The 15050-nt window shown below is 39.5% G+C and overlaps 1 protein-coding gene across 1 annotated transcript in view; it reads left to right on the forward strand.

Moving 5' to 3' along the window:
* Positions 1–15050, forward strand: part of Dmd (dystrophin) — a 1847711-nt gene that overhangs the window by 1767350 nt on the left and 65311 nt on the right. Inside the window, 1 exon segment of the mRNA XM_038316167.1 lies at positions 13857–14023. Coding sequence (XP_038172095.1) covers positions 13857–14023 — 167 coding nt within the window.

Here is a 15050-nt window from a genome sequence, read left to right on the forward strand (position 1 = left end):
CTTCTCATCTTAACTGAGCCAATTAAGAAAATCCTTCTCAGGTGTGCTCAGCTGCTTGGGTTCTAGTCAGCTCCAGCTATAGTCAAGTTGATAACCCAGGTTAGCCATCACGGTCCCTTAGCCTTTTATTATATTTGGTTTTCCAGTTTTCTTTCATAAGATTGGCAGTTTTGAATTGGTATAGACCAGTTTTTTTTAAAGAAATTTTACTTTATTTGTATGGGCATTTTGCATGCTTGTATGTTTGTGAACACATGTATACGGTACCCCTGGAGGCCAGAAGAAGGAGTCATATTCTCCAGAACTGGTGTTGGAGATGATTGTGAGCCACCTTGTGGGTTCTGGGAACCAAACTTAGATCCCTGGAAGAGCAGCCAGTGCTCTTAACTGCTGAGCTACCTCTCCAGCTCCCAGACCAGCTTTCATATGAATATTTGTGTTCCGGATTTCTCTTCTTCATCATGTTTCGACTTTAAGGTTTTCTGTTTCGTTTTTCTTTTGATCTGAAGATTATAGAAATGGTGCTGCTGTGTTCTTCCCACATCAGGAGGAATGAATTTTAACTCTGTTCTTATGAGTAAACCTAATCATATTGGTATTGGCATATATTTTTATTGTCAAAGTACCCCCTTTCCCTTTGTCATTTGAAAGCAATTTTTTTGATATTTTGAGACTTTGTGGCTATCCTTAATACCCTTTGGTGTTCCTTATGTAATCCAGTTATTCTATTAGTGGTGGCATAATATGACTTTCTAATTCTAATGTTCTTTGTGAATGTACTGCTTGGTTTTCTTACATAAAGAAGAGCTTCCATCTCTCCACTCCAATATTTCTTTCTTTCTTTTTTTTTTTTTTTTTTTTTTTGGTTTTTCGAGACAGGGTTTCTCTGTAGCTTTGGAGCCTGTCCTGGAACTAGCTCTTGTAGACCAGGCTGGTCTCGAGCTCACAGAGATCCGCCTGCCTCTGCCTCCCGAGTGCTGGGATTAAAGGCATACGCCACCGCCGCCCGGCTTCCACTCCAATATTTCTTTAGGCATTAACGTAAATGTACAAATGGTGCTTCTCATATCTGAACTACTTTTGGATATTATTTTTTTGCTATAGCATTATGTAAAATAGCAACACAACAATCAATCCTTTCTCCGTGTGGGGATATAAATATTTCCATGTTAACAGACTCTTTTCTAGAAAGAATAAGTTGGTAAAGACCAACCACGTAACTGAAATTGTGTGTTAATGAGGACTGAAAAGGTCATGGGTATTTATGCCCCACCCTCTCCACCACCCATTTTCTACTTCAGTGTATATGTTGAGTCATACCTATGAGTCTGTGCAGCTCGTATATGCCATGGCATCTAATGGTGTGAAGAGCATGTACTGATAAAATCAGAAATGAGTAAGAAAGAGATCAGAAGATACGTAACTATGTATTCATCACAGTGTTTGGAGGAACTCACTTGCATGCCAAATTATTATCAATATGCCTTTCAGTAGATGAGCCGATGATTCAATATCAAATTAAAGGACTTCTGCGCCTCCTTTAAAATAGCTTTCATAGCCATCACAGCCCTGGACTCTCAAATTAAGGAATCAAAGGATTCTAAAGAATTTTGGAGATCAGTCTTCATGCTCCCATAGAATACTACTTTCTCCCTCCCTTTAGTACCACTTTAAGCATCCACTTAGTATTAAAAGAATAGATAATCTTAAGCTATTTCTTTAGCCTCTTTGGGCCTTTTCGTATCTGTAACATAAAGTTAAAACAGATTCTCTTAAGGTTACTTATCCCCAAGTATGTTTGATTATATGCTGTTACAAAGGCAGAAAGGAAAATAGATTACTGTCCTGATTTCAAAGCTTGACCATTATCAGCAAATTCTTACTTGATCTTCCGGGTAATAACTCTTGTAAGCAGGTTGTGGGGTACATAGACTATGGCCTTTTACATGAAAACAGACTGTTCTCTGAACCGAAGTAGCATACACTAAGAGTAAAACATGGCAAAACATTGTGTGAGAACTGAAATAAATGATCCCTTGGGTCCCTACACTAGTTTCCTCAGTAACCCAAAGGCAAAACACAAGTATCTGTGTCTGAGGAAGATGAAACTGTCATTTTCTTTGTGTTTTATTTGCTGCATGCAGGTTTTGTGTAGTTTTATAGGGGTGTTCTCTATCACTCATTCAATATTTCCTAACAATTGGGATAGTTTGGAAGACGAGTCATTTTTATTCTTTACAAATGTGCTTGTTCTGCCTTTTATGTTCAGTGCTGGTGTGGACTTCTCTCTTACGTAAAATATTCCACTGGGTGACCTTGGTAGATTTAGAGGTTGCTCAGGGAACAGTCAGGAACTGCTTGTCCTGTCCTGTCTGACCCTGAGTAGCCAGTCTGTAGTTTGAAATTCTTGTCTATAGACTGTTCAGTTATATTTCATAAAATCCAGACCACAAAGTTTAGTTGTTGGCTGTTCATGTTGTTACCTATTCGCAGTAGCAGAGATATTGAAATGATTGTCTGGATTTATGAACAGAACATCTTCCTAGTGAAAATAGCAAATACAATAGTCAGGAATAACAGGCTTTAAAAAATACATAGTTTGTCCACAGTGTTTTCTCTAAATGTGTCCTTTTCTCTTAATAAGAATTCTATCCACATATATGCATCCAGTGTGTATGTTTCGTTCTTGTTATTCTTCTGACCTCTGTTCATGTATGCACACAACTGTGTCAGCCCATCCATCTTATCTGACCTAGGATATTTATTTGCCATGACTAAATTAATTTCTGCTGCGTTTCCTCCCCCAAATATAGAGTTCCTGTTTGAGAAACAACTAGCTGTCAAGTCAGGGGCTACAGTTTTAGCAGGCATCCTTGCATGCTCGTGTTCTGGAGCGTTTGACTTATCAGTCTTTTTCATTCTCTCTATACACAGTATGTGAGCGAATACAGCATTTCTCTTCCAGGCAAGAGCTGAACAGACCCGTCAGAGGTCCCTAATTTCTGTCTTACAGGAGATAGCTGCCTTCCAGCTAGCTCCCCTGTAGGGTTCCCAGGGAAGTCTGCTGCTCTCTTAATACTGATGAACCATATTGGCTTCTTAGTTGTGGCAAGTGAATCATGGCTATCAACCTTGGTGCTTATGATGCTTCAGGCCATAATTATTGTAATTCTTGTTGTGGGAAGCTGGCCTGTGTATCATGGGATGTTTCAGGATCCTGGTTTCTGTCTCCTGGATACTGGTAGAGCCTCTTCCCACTCTCATGGAGTGACCAAAACAGTCTGGCTTACTCACCTGTGAAAAGTTGTCTAAAACCCTCAGTATGAATTTTACATATTTTTAATGTTTTAAGTTAAGTCAATCTAAAAAAATCTACAAAATCTACAGATAGCCTTTTGTGTGAGTTACTATTGCAGATAGTTTGGCAGAGAGACATTTCTTTGGTGTTTTAAGTAGCGGTTTCATGTAACCCAGACTGGCTCACTATATAGCCAAAGATGACCTTGAACTGCGAACTGCAGATTCTCTTGCCTCCACCTCTCAAAGGCTTGGACTAAGGTTTGTGCCCAGCTGACGTTTATGCTAACCTATTTAAAAAGGAAATTTTGGGCAGTTTGAGAATTGACATATTTTGTTCTCTCCTGCATAAATTACCTTTGTAGTGTAACTGTTTTGTGCTCTGGGATAAAGAGGCCATTTTTTTCTGTTGTTGGTTTCATTCTATATTCATTCTGCTCTTACAATTCTTCCATTTTAAAATGTGACCACATTGGAAATTAATTCTTACCAGCAATTAAATCTGCAAATTCTTAGAGAAGGCCCTAAAGCAAAGTTCCTGCCCTTGAATAACTGTCAATTTAGGAAAAGAAGCTAATGGATGGATATTCAAGTCTCGTTTTCCGTTTGGTAGCTTTGTTACTGCAAGAGGAACTAGATACAAACTCTTATAGACTGTGTACTCTATATGGACTGTTTAGATTTGTTAAGCTTTGTCATGGTTTCCATAAGCCTCAGAGTAGAGATGCTAGTTGTCTTCCCTTACAAATAAGATAAGTGCATGTTGATACCTGAAAGTTGTGGCTTGCTGAGAAATCTCCCCATTGCATTTGTTCTTTAACCGTAAAATGATGCTGTTATCCCGAGAGAAAAGCAAGTAGTCAGTGGTATTTGCCGGCAACCAGTCAGTCCTTCAATAATTCAGCAAGTCATTACCTCCAAACTTGCCATTTAATATTCTTACTTCTCTTATATTGGTAGTAAATGCTTTGGTTAGAAACTCTAGATATAAGAATTTTTTTCTAACTGCCTTTTCACTTACTTGTATAAAAAGTGACATTTGCATAAAGTCACCCTCCAATATGCTGTGACAAAATAACACTAATGACAACCAATCGTTTCTCCAAACTCTCATGCTTAAAATCTATCCTTTTTTTTTCTTTTATTTCTTTCTTTCATTTGAAGATAATATGGGGGTCTCACACATTCCAGATTGGTCTCGTGAAACTCAGCATGTGACCAAGAATGACCTTGCCTTCTGGTTGCTCATCCTTCCTCCACCTCCTGAATGCTGGAAATGCAGATGTGTACCACTGCACCCAATCTTATATGACGCTTTGGGCAAAACCAAGGCTTTCTGCATTCTACATAAGCCCTTTACCAACCAAGCTGTGTTCTCAAATTCCCCCATTCTGCCCTGGACAAAGAGATAAGGAAAATCAAGATGCTTCCAAACCCTGCTTATCACAGTGGAAGGAACCAGGGCACCTTTTTTTTTGTTTTGTTTTGTTTTTGTTTTTCGAGACAGGGTTTCTCTGCAGCTTTTTTTTTTTTCTTTTTAGAGCCTGTCCTGGAACTAGCTCTTGTAGACCAGGCTGGCCTCGAACTCACAGAGATCCGCCTGCCTCTGCCTCCCGAGTGCTGGGATTAAAGGTGTGCGCCACCACCGCCCGGCCAGGGCACCTTTTTTTATGCATATGCAATGGCGGAGGGAAAAAGTGGTAGTGCCAAAAACAAAAGTAAAAACAAAATAACACCATCCATTAAAGAAAACCCAGGGCATAGATTGCCTTTCGCATAGTTTACTTAAAAGCAGCATTTAAGGTTAAAGCTAAAGTCATCCTTGATAATGCCTGAGGCTTTATGTATGTAAGGAATCCATAAGAATCATCTCAATCCATTGAATGCCTTCATTTTTTTTTACTTAGAATGCCTCATCAATTTAGTACCCAGTCATGCATCTCTGTCTGTCTCTGTCTCTCTCTGTCTCTCTTTGTCTCTCTGTCTCTCTCTGTCTCTCTCTCTCTCTCTCTCTCTGTGTGTGTGTGTGTGTGTGTGTGTGTGTGTGTGTATTTCCTTAGAATGATCAAAATGCAATTTCAGTTTGGATTTAACTCTAGTTCTGTTAGAACTTTATAGAAGCTTGCCTGATTTTTAATTCCTTCTTCTTTGTTGCCAGACAAAAGCAGAGAAAATATACCATAGGGATACAGAGTAGTTTTGTTATAAAAATGAAAGATGGAAACAGAATAAGAATGTGAACCCCCATATCTTATCTTCAGTGCTGTCAGTTGGCACTGGCGAGCAGTTCTAAAAGAGGCAAAATGATGGCTCTTGTATCTTAAGAGCTGGGAAGAAAGTTGAAATTTCCAACCTTTAAGCACCAGAGAATATCTAGTATTTTGAAAGCGCACAGTCTACTGCTTCCCTTGGTAATTCACACTAATGCTTTAACAACTTTCAGCACCAGGAAATTCTTCCGTGTGAGTTACAGCCTAAATTCTTCATGCTGCTTAAGCCTGTTTCTTCTTGTTCATTCCCCAGTGGAGGCATAGAACAGCTGGTCACAAGCCCCTATGCAAGAGCCATTCACATAATTGAAAACTGTTATTACATCGCCTTTCAGCCACTCTTTCTTGCTTGTTCTTCCCCCTTCTCCCTCTGTTTTCATGGCTAAATAATCCCATTTCCCTTAAGTAGTTCTTTGGTCTTTCAAACCCCTAAATTATTGTTGTACCTTTACGTAGAGTCTCCTCTAAGTTCTGGGTTAGTGGTAGGCCCTAGAATTAGACACTGTTTTGCTTTTAATTTAATATTTTTATTAATTCATTGAGGGCTTCACACAATGTATTTTGATCATACTTACCCTTTCCCCCTACTTCCTAGATCCAGCTGTCATCTCTCTACCAGCTCCCAACTTACTGTGCCTTTTTTGTAGCTTTAGCTGACCTTGAACTAATTGTGTAGAACAAGTTGTCCTCTGCCTCCCACTATTTGGAATCAAAGGCATGTATAGCCACATCTAGTCTCTTAAAGAAAAATAACCTGCCAGGTCCATTTTGTGTTGTCCTTGGATGTGGGACCATCCACTTTATCATGGGCCACCTATAAGAAGTCAAACCCTTAAAGAAAACTGAGTGGCCAGCAACTGCTTTTTTAGTGGAAAATACTTTTTTCATAAAATATATTCTGATCATAGTTCCCTTCCTTCATCTTTTCCTGATGCTCCCAACCTACCAAACTCCACCTTCTATCTCTCTTTAGAAAACAAACAGGCAATTAAGAAAAACAATAATATAAAACAAAGAGAAGCGCATATACACATAGACAGACAGAGGAAAAAACCTATAAAGACACAGAATCAGAAACCATATTGTACAAGCAAAAGAGCAGTAAGATAAAACATGCCCAAACAAAGAATTGTGAGACAAAAATATGTACAAAAATACTATTAAGTTTGATTCATATTGTCCATTGCTGGACATGGCGCCTACCCTAAGCACGGTTTGTGTACCCAGTGAGACTTCATTGAAGAAAACTGTTTTTTCTTTTGCACGCAGTTGACAATTGAAGATACATTTGGTTAGAGGTGGGGGCTTGTGTCCACTTACACTCTCAGAGCTGGGACCCCATCTGGCTTAGAAGTTTGCAGGCCATGTGCATGATGCCCCAGTCCCTGTGAGTTCATGTGTGCCAGTCGTGTTGTGTTTACAAGACCCTGTTTCTTCAGTGTCTTCTATTGACTCTTACAGTCTACCCACTTTCTCTCTACAAAGTTACCTGAGCCCTGAGGGGAGAAATTGGATGGAGATATCTCATCTTGTCCCAAGGTCTCTCACTCCGAGTACATCATCCAGTTGTGGGTATCTGTATTTGTTTTTATCTGCCACAGGATGGAACTTCTCTGATAATGGCTGAACAAGATACTGATCTATGGGTATGGCAGAATGCCGTTAAGGGTCATTTTATTGCTGTATCCCATTAGTAGAACACTAGTGTTTGCTTTTCTCATAGGTACATGGCCTCTCTAAGTCTCAGGTTCTTGGTCACTCAGGCAGTTTCAGGCATGGGTTTCACTTCCTTGCCCGGGCCTTAAATCCAATCAGATAGTGCCTCATTAATCCCACAAGCTTTGTACCACAATTTCACTCACACATCCTAACTGCAGGTCATCACTGTAAATCTAAGAGTGTGTGTGTGTTGGGAGTTGTGTTTTCCTCTCCTCTGATAGTGTGCAGAGTACCTTCCAATACTGCAAACATAGTATTGAAGGTCACTAGTTAATAGGCTTAAAGTCTCTAGTAGACACCAGCTTGATTTTTGTGTTTGTGTTATCTTCAGTAATTGGACCTTACCAACAGTTTGTGAAGAGCAACCAATAGCCTTAGCAACAACCCAAGTTGTTTAGAGGTATCCATGGAACCCGTTTTACCAGCAGTCCTGTTAGATGTCACTCATTCCTCGAACTGGGTGTTTCACTTGATGGTAAAAGATGTTGAGTTTGGGACTTCACCTCCTCCATTATTTGCAGACTCCATTGAGATTCTGTTCATATATGTACATATTTTAAGAAGTTTCTGCAGTAGTAGATTTCAATATGACCGCTCAAATAGCCCTTAGTGTTAGTTGTCCCTCTCCATATTCTCCCCTTCCTCTCTCTTCCCTCTCCCTGCCTGTTTGATCATCCCACTCCAGTCTCACCCCATGTTTCTGTAACTGTCTATTCTATTTTCCTTTCTTTGTAAGATCCTCCCATCTTCCCTACTCCCTTACTCTATACCAAACCTCTACATTTATATAGCTTATAGCATACCTATTGCAGTCTTAAAAGTTAACATCCATACATAAGAGATTACACTCAGTACTTCTCTTTTTGGGTGTGGGTTATCTCACTCTAGACGATTTTTTTAGCCTCATCTATTTACCTGTGAATTGAATCATTTTGTTTTTTAATTGCTGAGTAATATGTCATTGTGTTAATGTTCCAGTTACGTTATCCATTCATCTGCTCATGGACATCTAGACTGATTCCCTTTTTTGGCTTTTATGAGTACAGCGACAAGGACATGGACGGGCACGTAACTCTCCGGCAGGATTTAGTCTTTTGAGTATATGCCCAAGAGTTGGATCTTGAAATAGATCTATTCTTGGTTTTCTGAGGGTCCACCATACTGACTTCCATAGCAGAAGCCACCAACTTTCAATAACTCATTGGTTGGTTAGGGCTGGGGACTAGAAGCCCCTTCCCTTCTGTAGACACTGATTTTCCACAAAAGGATTGAAGTATGTGAGAGTAATGAGATCATTTCTTCTCACATGACCTTCAATACTATTAGTCTCTGTTCCCTACTATTAATTACGCATTATAGGCATAGAGTTTCTATCTTTTATGCATTTATTTCTGTTTTCTCCCGTGTGTGTGTGTGTGTGTGTGTGTGTGTGTGTGTGTGTGTGTGTGTGATGAATGTATACATGTGTGAGCAGATACATGTACTCCTTTCCATGCCCAGACCACAGGAGGATGTTGGGTATCCTGTTTCATCACTTTCTGCCAAGTCCCCCGAACCAGGGTCTCTCACTTAACCTGGAGATAAGTTGATGACCCTCAAGCCCCAGTGATTTTATTATCTTCACTTCCTTATAGCACCAGAGTTTCAGGCCCATGTGGCTGGAAATTTGAACTCTAGTTTTCATGCATATGCAGCAAGGTCTCCCATCCAGTGAATCTTATCCCCAGCCCCTTCCCTTTTATAGTCCTAGGGATGGAACTCAGGGCTTCATACATGTTAAGCATGTGCCCTACTACTGAGCCCTTGGCCCCTCCTGTATTTCTTTATGGTTATTCTTGTAGCTGACTCATACTCAGATTGTTTTCTTGTTCTTTTTTGGGGGGAGTGAAGGGACATTTTACATTATAATTTGTACTTTGTATTAAGGATGAATTCTTACCCTGTGGCATGTCTCTTAATGCATCATTAGTCTATCCTTTAAAAATAAGTCAGATTAAATATATACATTCGGATTAAGCATCAGTAGATTCACACCATAAATAGTAGCGAATTAGTAATGCTTTTCAACTTGCCACTTTTCTATGATGGTTTGTCTCCTGGCTAGAAAGGGTTATTTTGCTAAAGTTGGTTTCTAGACCAGTGGAGCAAGAGATTATTATAGGACATATTGTAGCTGAGTACTTGGCAGTTCTTTTGACAAAGCCTCTCATTAAGTCTTTGTGTGATGGAGGAATGTATGCAGCACAGACTAGATGATGTTACTGGGGAGAACTCAACAACCAGAGAGGACAGAATCACAGGTTATGTTAAACATGTAGGCTCTCACAGTATGTCTTAATGTTTCCCTTCGATCTATTCAAGGCTTTCAGCACTAATCTCCCCCCCCCCTCCTCTTTTAGTGACATGGTCTCTCTACATAGCCCTAGCTGCCCTAGAAACCACTATGTAGACTCTGGCCTTGAATTCAAAGAGCTTCGCCTGCCTCTGCTTCTTAGTGCTGGGATTAAAGGCGTGCGCCACCATCCTTGCCTTCCCCAGTAACTTTTCAATCTGAAGAGAGAGCACATATTTTGAAATCTGAAAAGTCCTAAGTTGGGAATGGCTAATTTATTGTTGTCAGGATTCTTAAACCAATGAAATGGTTACAATGGACTCAACCCAATAGGAATTTCTTGACAGATGTGAAAGAAATAAATCCCAATAAGACAAGTATAAAGTGGGTAAGACTTTATACTTGGGTATATAGTATATATAAGTATATAAGACTATGAGTAAGCGAAGAGAACAGTGTCCCCACAATGCTCAGAGGAGTGTTAATGTGTTATGGCACTCACAGACCTTATCAACTAGAAGTGAATAAAGTTATTGGGGTCACTGAATTATAAATGGGGAAGTTTTGAGGTGAAACATAGTTTGGCATGGTTTTTCACTGATGACCTTCATATTTAATTGTTAAAGTCTTAAGGATTTTAAAGTGCGAAATGTCTTAATAGGTGGATATAAGATACAGTTACAGTGATTAATCCTTAATGAATTTAACCAACTTCATTTTCATAAAGGATTTTGCTGGATGTACTACTGGAAAACACGGACCTAGAGGGTTGACTCCTGCAGAAATTGTAGTTTAGATTAAATAAAGGTGATCCATTACCCAGTACAGAAAAATGGAGGTTTCCTTCCCAGTAGAACATATTTAGAAAATTGTTTTTTGACGGGTATTGGCAAGCCAAGACATGCCACAGAAAGAAATAAAAGAAACAGGGATGAAAAGGAAGAGGCAAAGATGGAAGTTCTGATAACTATTGAAAGGACTGTGCAAAGATAGCATATATGAAGCCTTGGAGTCTAAGTTTCCAATCAGTTCAATGATACTGGGAATGATAACCTCAGAAAACATGCTTCTTGCTATGTGCCAAATACCGACATAGATACCTTTCAGTCTGTTAACTCACATAATCTTAAAACAGTCCTGCAAAGCAGATAACATTAAAAAGTTTCATTTCAAACCAGCTGAAGATTATGGCATAAAGCTAAGGAGCTTTTCCCCAGACCGCATGGACAGTGAGTAGCGAAGTTTAGGTTTGGATTCTAGGGCTGTGAATATAGAGCTTTTCTGTCCTTTGTGTGCTTGCTGTGCTTTCAGCTCAGCATGATGGGTCGCTTTTGACTGGGGTCCATTATACATCCTTTAAGAATGTCTGCCTTCTCACCTGGCTGCTACTTAGACAGTAGCTGGACAAACACACTGGCACAGGAGAAGAGAGTTTGGACTCTGAAGAACAGCTCCATGGTGCCAGTCCAAAAAGAATGAATTGATTTGCATGATCTCTTTCGTCTTTACATTCAGTGATTCCTTTAAAAAATAATTCCACAGTTTGTCTGTGATGACTCTTACATAGAGAACAGGGATTGGCAGAGGTTTTTGGTCAATGGTTTGAATTGATACCATTTTTGTAGCAAGGAAATCCAAGGTTAAACAGCTTGTTATTTTGGTGTTAAGTTTATCCTTAGGAGTAAGGGAGGACTGCGGTACTGCTGGAGAGGTCAGTGCTGCAAGGTCAGGGAGGTCTCAGCCCAGTTACCGTTTTTGTCTGTGATGTGGTTAGATCTTTTATTAGCAAGGTCTGTGCTGAGAGGGGCAGAGAGGGATAACACTTCGCATAGTGCTTGTATTCTACTAAGGGTCCCATGTCACAGATTCAGTTTAGATGGTCCAAGACCCTCACTTTCTTGGTAGACCAAATGTAAAATCATCTGTGGAGAAGGGGATTTTATTCAGTAGTTCAAAGTATGTTCAGAAAGTATCTATAGAGTGTTACATAGGAAAAAAAAACTTCCAAAGCTAAGCATGTAAGAAATCAAAGTGAGTGGAAATAGGTCAGATTAAAAAAAAAAAAAAAAAAAAAAAACAAACAAAAGAAAAAAAAAAAACTTCCAAACCGAACTTGGACAAGACCAGCCAATAGGGGGAAAAGATCCTAAGAGCGGGCACAAGAATCAGAGACCCACTCATTTGCACATTCAGGAGTCCCAGGAAAACATTACCTGGATGTCATATGCAGAGGACCTGGTGCAGGCTTGTGCTGGTCCCGAGCATGCTGATTCAGCCAGGCAGGCTATTTTTAAATGATGTTTATGCTGGTAGAAAAGTAAAAGATAGCAGTGAAAACTATAGGCCCATATTTGACCCTGACAGAAAACATCTTCTGGGAACTACATATAAGCTTTGTAACTGTCTTTAAAACTGACCAAGTAGAGCGTCTAGGTATTAAGAAATAGGATAAGCAGTATTAAGTTCATAGTTCAATAGTCCTGACCTAACATTTTCAAGGTAATAGGTCTCGTTTCCAGCACTGCAAAGAAAATTCACAATTGTTCAAATGGTTAAAACTGAAATTGTAAAACTTTAGGGACTGATGATGACTCCGCAGTTCAGAACAGTTGCTGTTCTTGCAAAGTAACTGGGTTCAGTTTCCAGCCCCCACATGGTGGCTAACAACTGCCTGTAAATCCCAATCAACGACAACTTCTCTTCTGAGAGTTTTCTACATGCATGAGGTACATACACATCCAGGCATACAGACATGCACATGAAATAGATAAGTATGATCTAAAAAAAATTTAAAACTTTATAGCAAACTGAATGTAGCTGAGGAAATGAATTTTTGCAGATAATAGGACAGAGAAAATGATTAGACATGGATGTTTACAAATAAAGGGTTATAAACGGGAGGATGCTACAGAAGGCTTGATTAGTACAATGGAGAATGTGGAAGTCTAACACCTGGGTAAGGAAATTTGAGAAGGAATGCAGAAGAAGTTATTTGGTGAAATCATAACTGAGCAGATTCTAGAGCTGACGTAATACTCTAAGCCAGATTTCAGGAACTCACTGAATCCTAAGCAATACAAATAAAACCACGGAGCAACTCAAGGCTGGAGAAGGACAAGGAATTTCAGAGCAATAGCAATCGTCTCAGTAGTAGCAGCACAGAAATGGAGACAAAAGTAAAATAACATTTCATTATGCTAAGACGAAAAGAGGGCAAACATTCCCCAGAACCTTCCATATAGAATTTTATATCCACTAAATACTGCTATCAAGAGTATCGCTTAAAAGGGAGATATTTTGAAAGAGAATCCGGAAAAATCTATGTCCAATAGACATCTTCCAAAGGAAAATTGTAAAGAATATACTTCAGACAGAACTGATTTCAGTTGTATGACTGATACTAAGAAAGCAGTAAAGAGATAAATCCAGTGTGTGTGTGTGTGTGTGTGTGTGTGTGTGTGTGTGTGTGTGTGTGTGAGTGTGAATCTAGTGAGATAGAAAATTACAATCCTGTAGGGTTAAAAACACACCGTATGATTAAAATGCATGACTACAATAGCCAATGGGTAAATACGTTTTGTATGTTTTAAGATGATTGTACTATCTGAAATGAGTCATGCGGCCTTGAGAAAAAGAAATAGAGAAGCAATGGGACACCATGGTAGAATCCAGAAGCCAGGATGGCTGGGGACTGGAATCAGCTTTGCCATCAGTTAGCAGTATACACTTTGAGACGCTGCTTCTCTGCTATCATGATCTGTGTCTGTTTTCTTAACGGTAAATATGAGACTTTGGAACTAGATTAAAACTTAAAGTTCTTCACTGGGAGTCAATGAAAAGGAATTCCTGCAGAAGGAAAAAAAAAGAATCAATAGTTCTTGAAGTATTTACCCTTCCTTTAAATTTTAAACAGTAAACACTTTGCAGTTACTTCCAGCCAACTTTCACATATCCGTTCAAAAACTTAGAGGTAAATCTAATCTCGTTCAGCTGTGTGTTTTTGCTTGTCCTTTAAACCGATTTCTTTGTTTTGTTTTGTTGTCATTTAATGGTTAAGTGGGGTAATTTTCTTGGTAGAGGGTAAAAGGACCTTAGCAGGGGAGAAAAAGCTCTGAGCAGAGGACCTTGCTGAGAAACTGTGATTCTCGCTATTCTTTCTTTTCGATTTATTACCTAAACAAATTAACGCCTCCTTCCTCTCTTGCCACCTTTCCTTCCAATCCCTTCTCCTTTCCCAGGCCAATAATAAACCTGAGATTGAAGCGGCCCTCTTCCTCGACTGGATGCGCCTAGAACCCCAGTCTATGGTGTGGCTGCCCGTTTTGCACAGAGTGGCTGCTGCGGAAACAGCCAAGCACCAGGCCAAGTGTAACATCTGCAAGGAGTGTCCAATCATTGGATTCAGGTATTGGGCTCTGACAAAATAACCTTACCGTCTCTCACGCATTCATGACTTGGTCTTTTGCCTCCCATGCCAGTTTGCTGTTAGTTTGCTCCTCTCCAAAGCGGGAGAGAAAGTGATGCAGCCAAAGCATCGATCACGGCTGTCATTCCCCTGATCACAGGGTTATTTTGGTGGACCTGACTCATTAGGCAGATGTCTCCTTCCACCTTCCCTCTTCACAGTCACATTTTGAGTTGGGCGAGACAGAGTACCTGTCTCCACAGAATTATTTGTTGGTCAAGGGTATCCAGATGAACTGTGCCTCCTCCTTCCTGGAACTCAAACATTTTTACCCTTGTTTTCTTTTTTCATGGCCTTTTCTGTTTATAGAAATTCTCCAAGAATCAGTTATAAAACGAAGAGTTGATTCTATTCTGGGAAGACGCATCCTGGTAGCTCAGTTTCTTTCTCACTTGGCAGCACTTCTTTTTACCCCTTAAGTAACAAGAATTATTCCAGGCATCTGAGAACTTTCTTCTTTTTCTTTGAATCTGATTCTCTTCTTTCCATAGTATCATGGTGAAATCCTAAGGGAATAAAAGGTAGGCACGCAAATGAGATTCACAAAGCAGCTAAAAACAGAAAGCATTCCTTATAAATGTGAAGGTGAGAGGTATGGGGAACCAGCGTGCTATTATTTTGGTATTTTTAAAATGACGTGGAAAACAATCGACTCATTTGGAGAAGTAGGATATTTTTAAATGAACTAAACTAATAATAATCCCAAGTCCTAATTCTGAAATGATGATGCATTTAAACATCTGGATTGATATGAGCCTTTCCAGAGCAAAAATAAACAACAGGATTATACACCGGCTATGGAGCTATGCCCCTTCTGAATTCATTTAGCAGCCAATGTACATATTCATTTCTAGTTGTGCTTGAATATATTTTATGACTTTATTTTCTATTTTTGTTAAACTACACTGTTCTTTTACCATTGATGTTTTTCCTCGTGTAATTTCATGTGGCTTTTTTCAAAAAGCCT

The sequence above is a fragment of the Arvicola amphibius genome, chromosome X (genome assembly GCF_903992535.2).
Source record: "Arvicola amphibius chromosome X, mArvAmp1.2, whole genome shotgun sequence".
Classification (NCBI taxonomy): Eukaryota; Metazoa; Chordata; class Mammalia; order Rodentia; family Cricetidae; genus Arvicola; species Arvicola amphibius.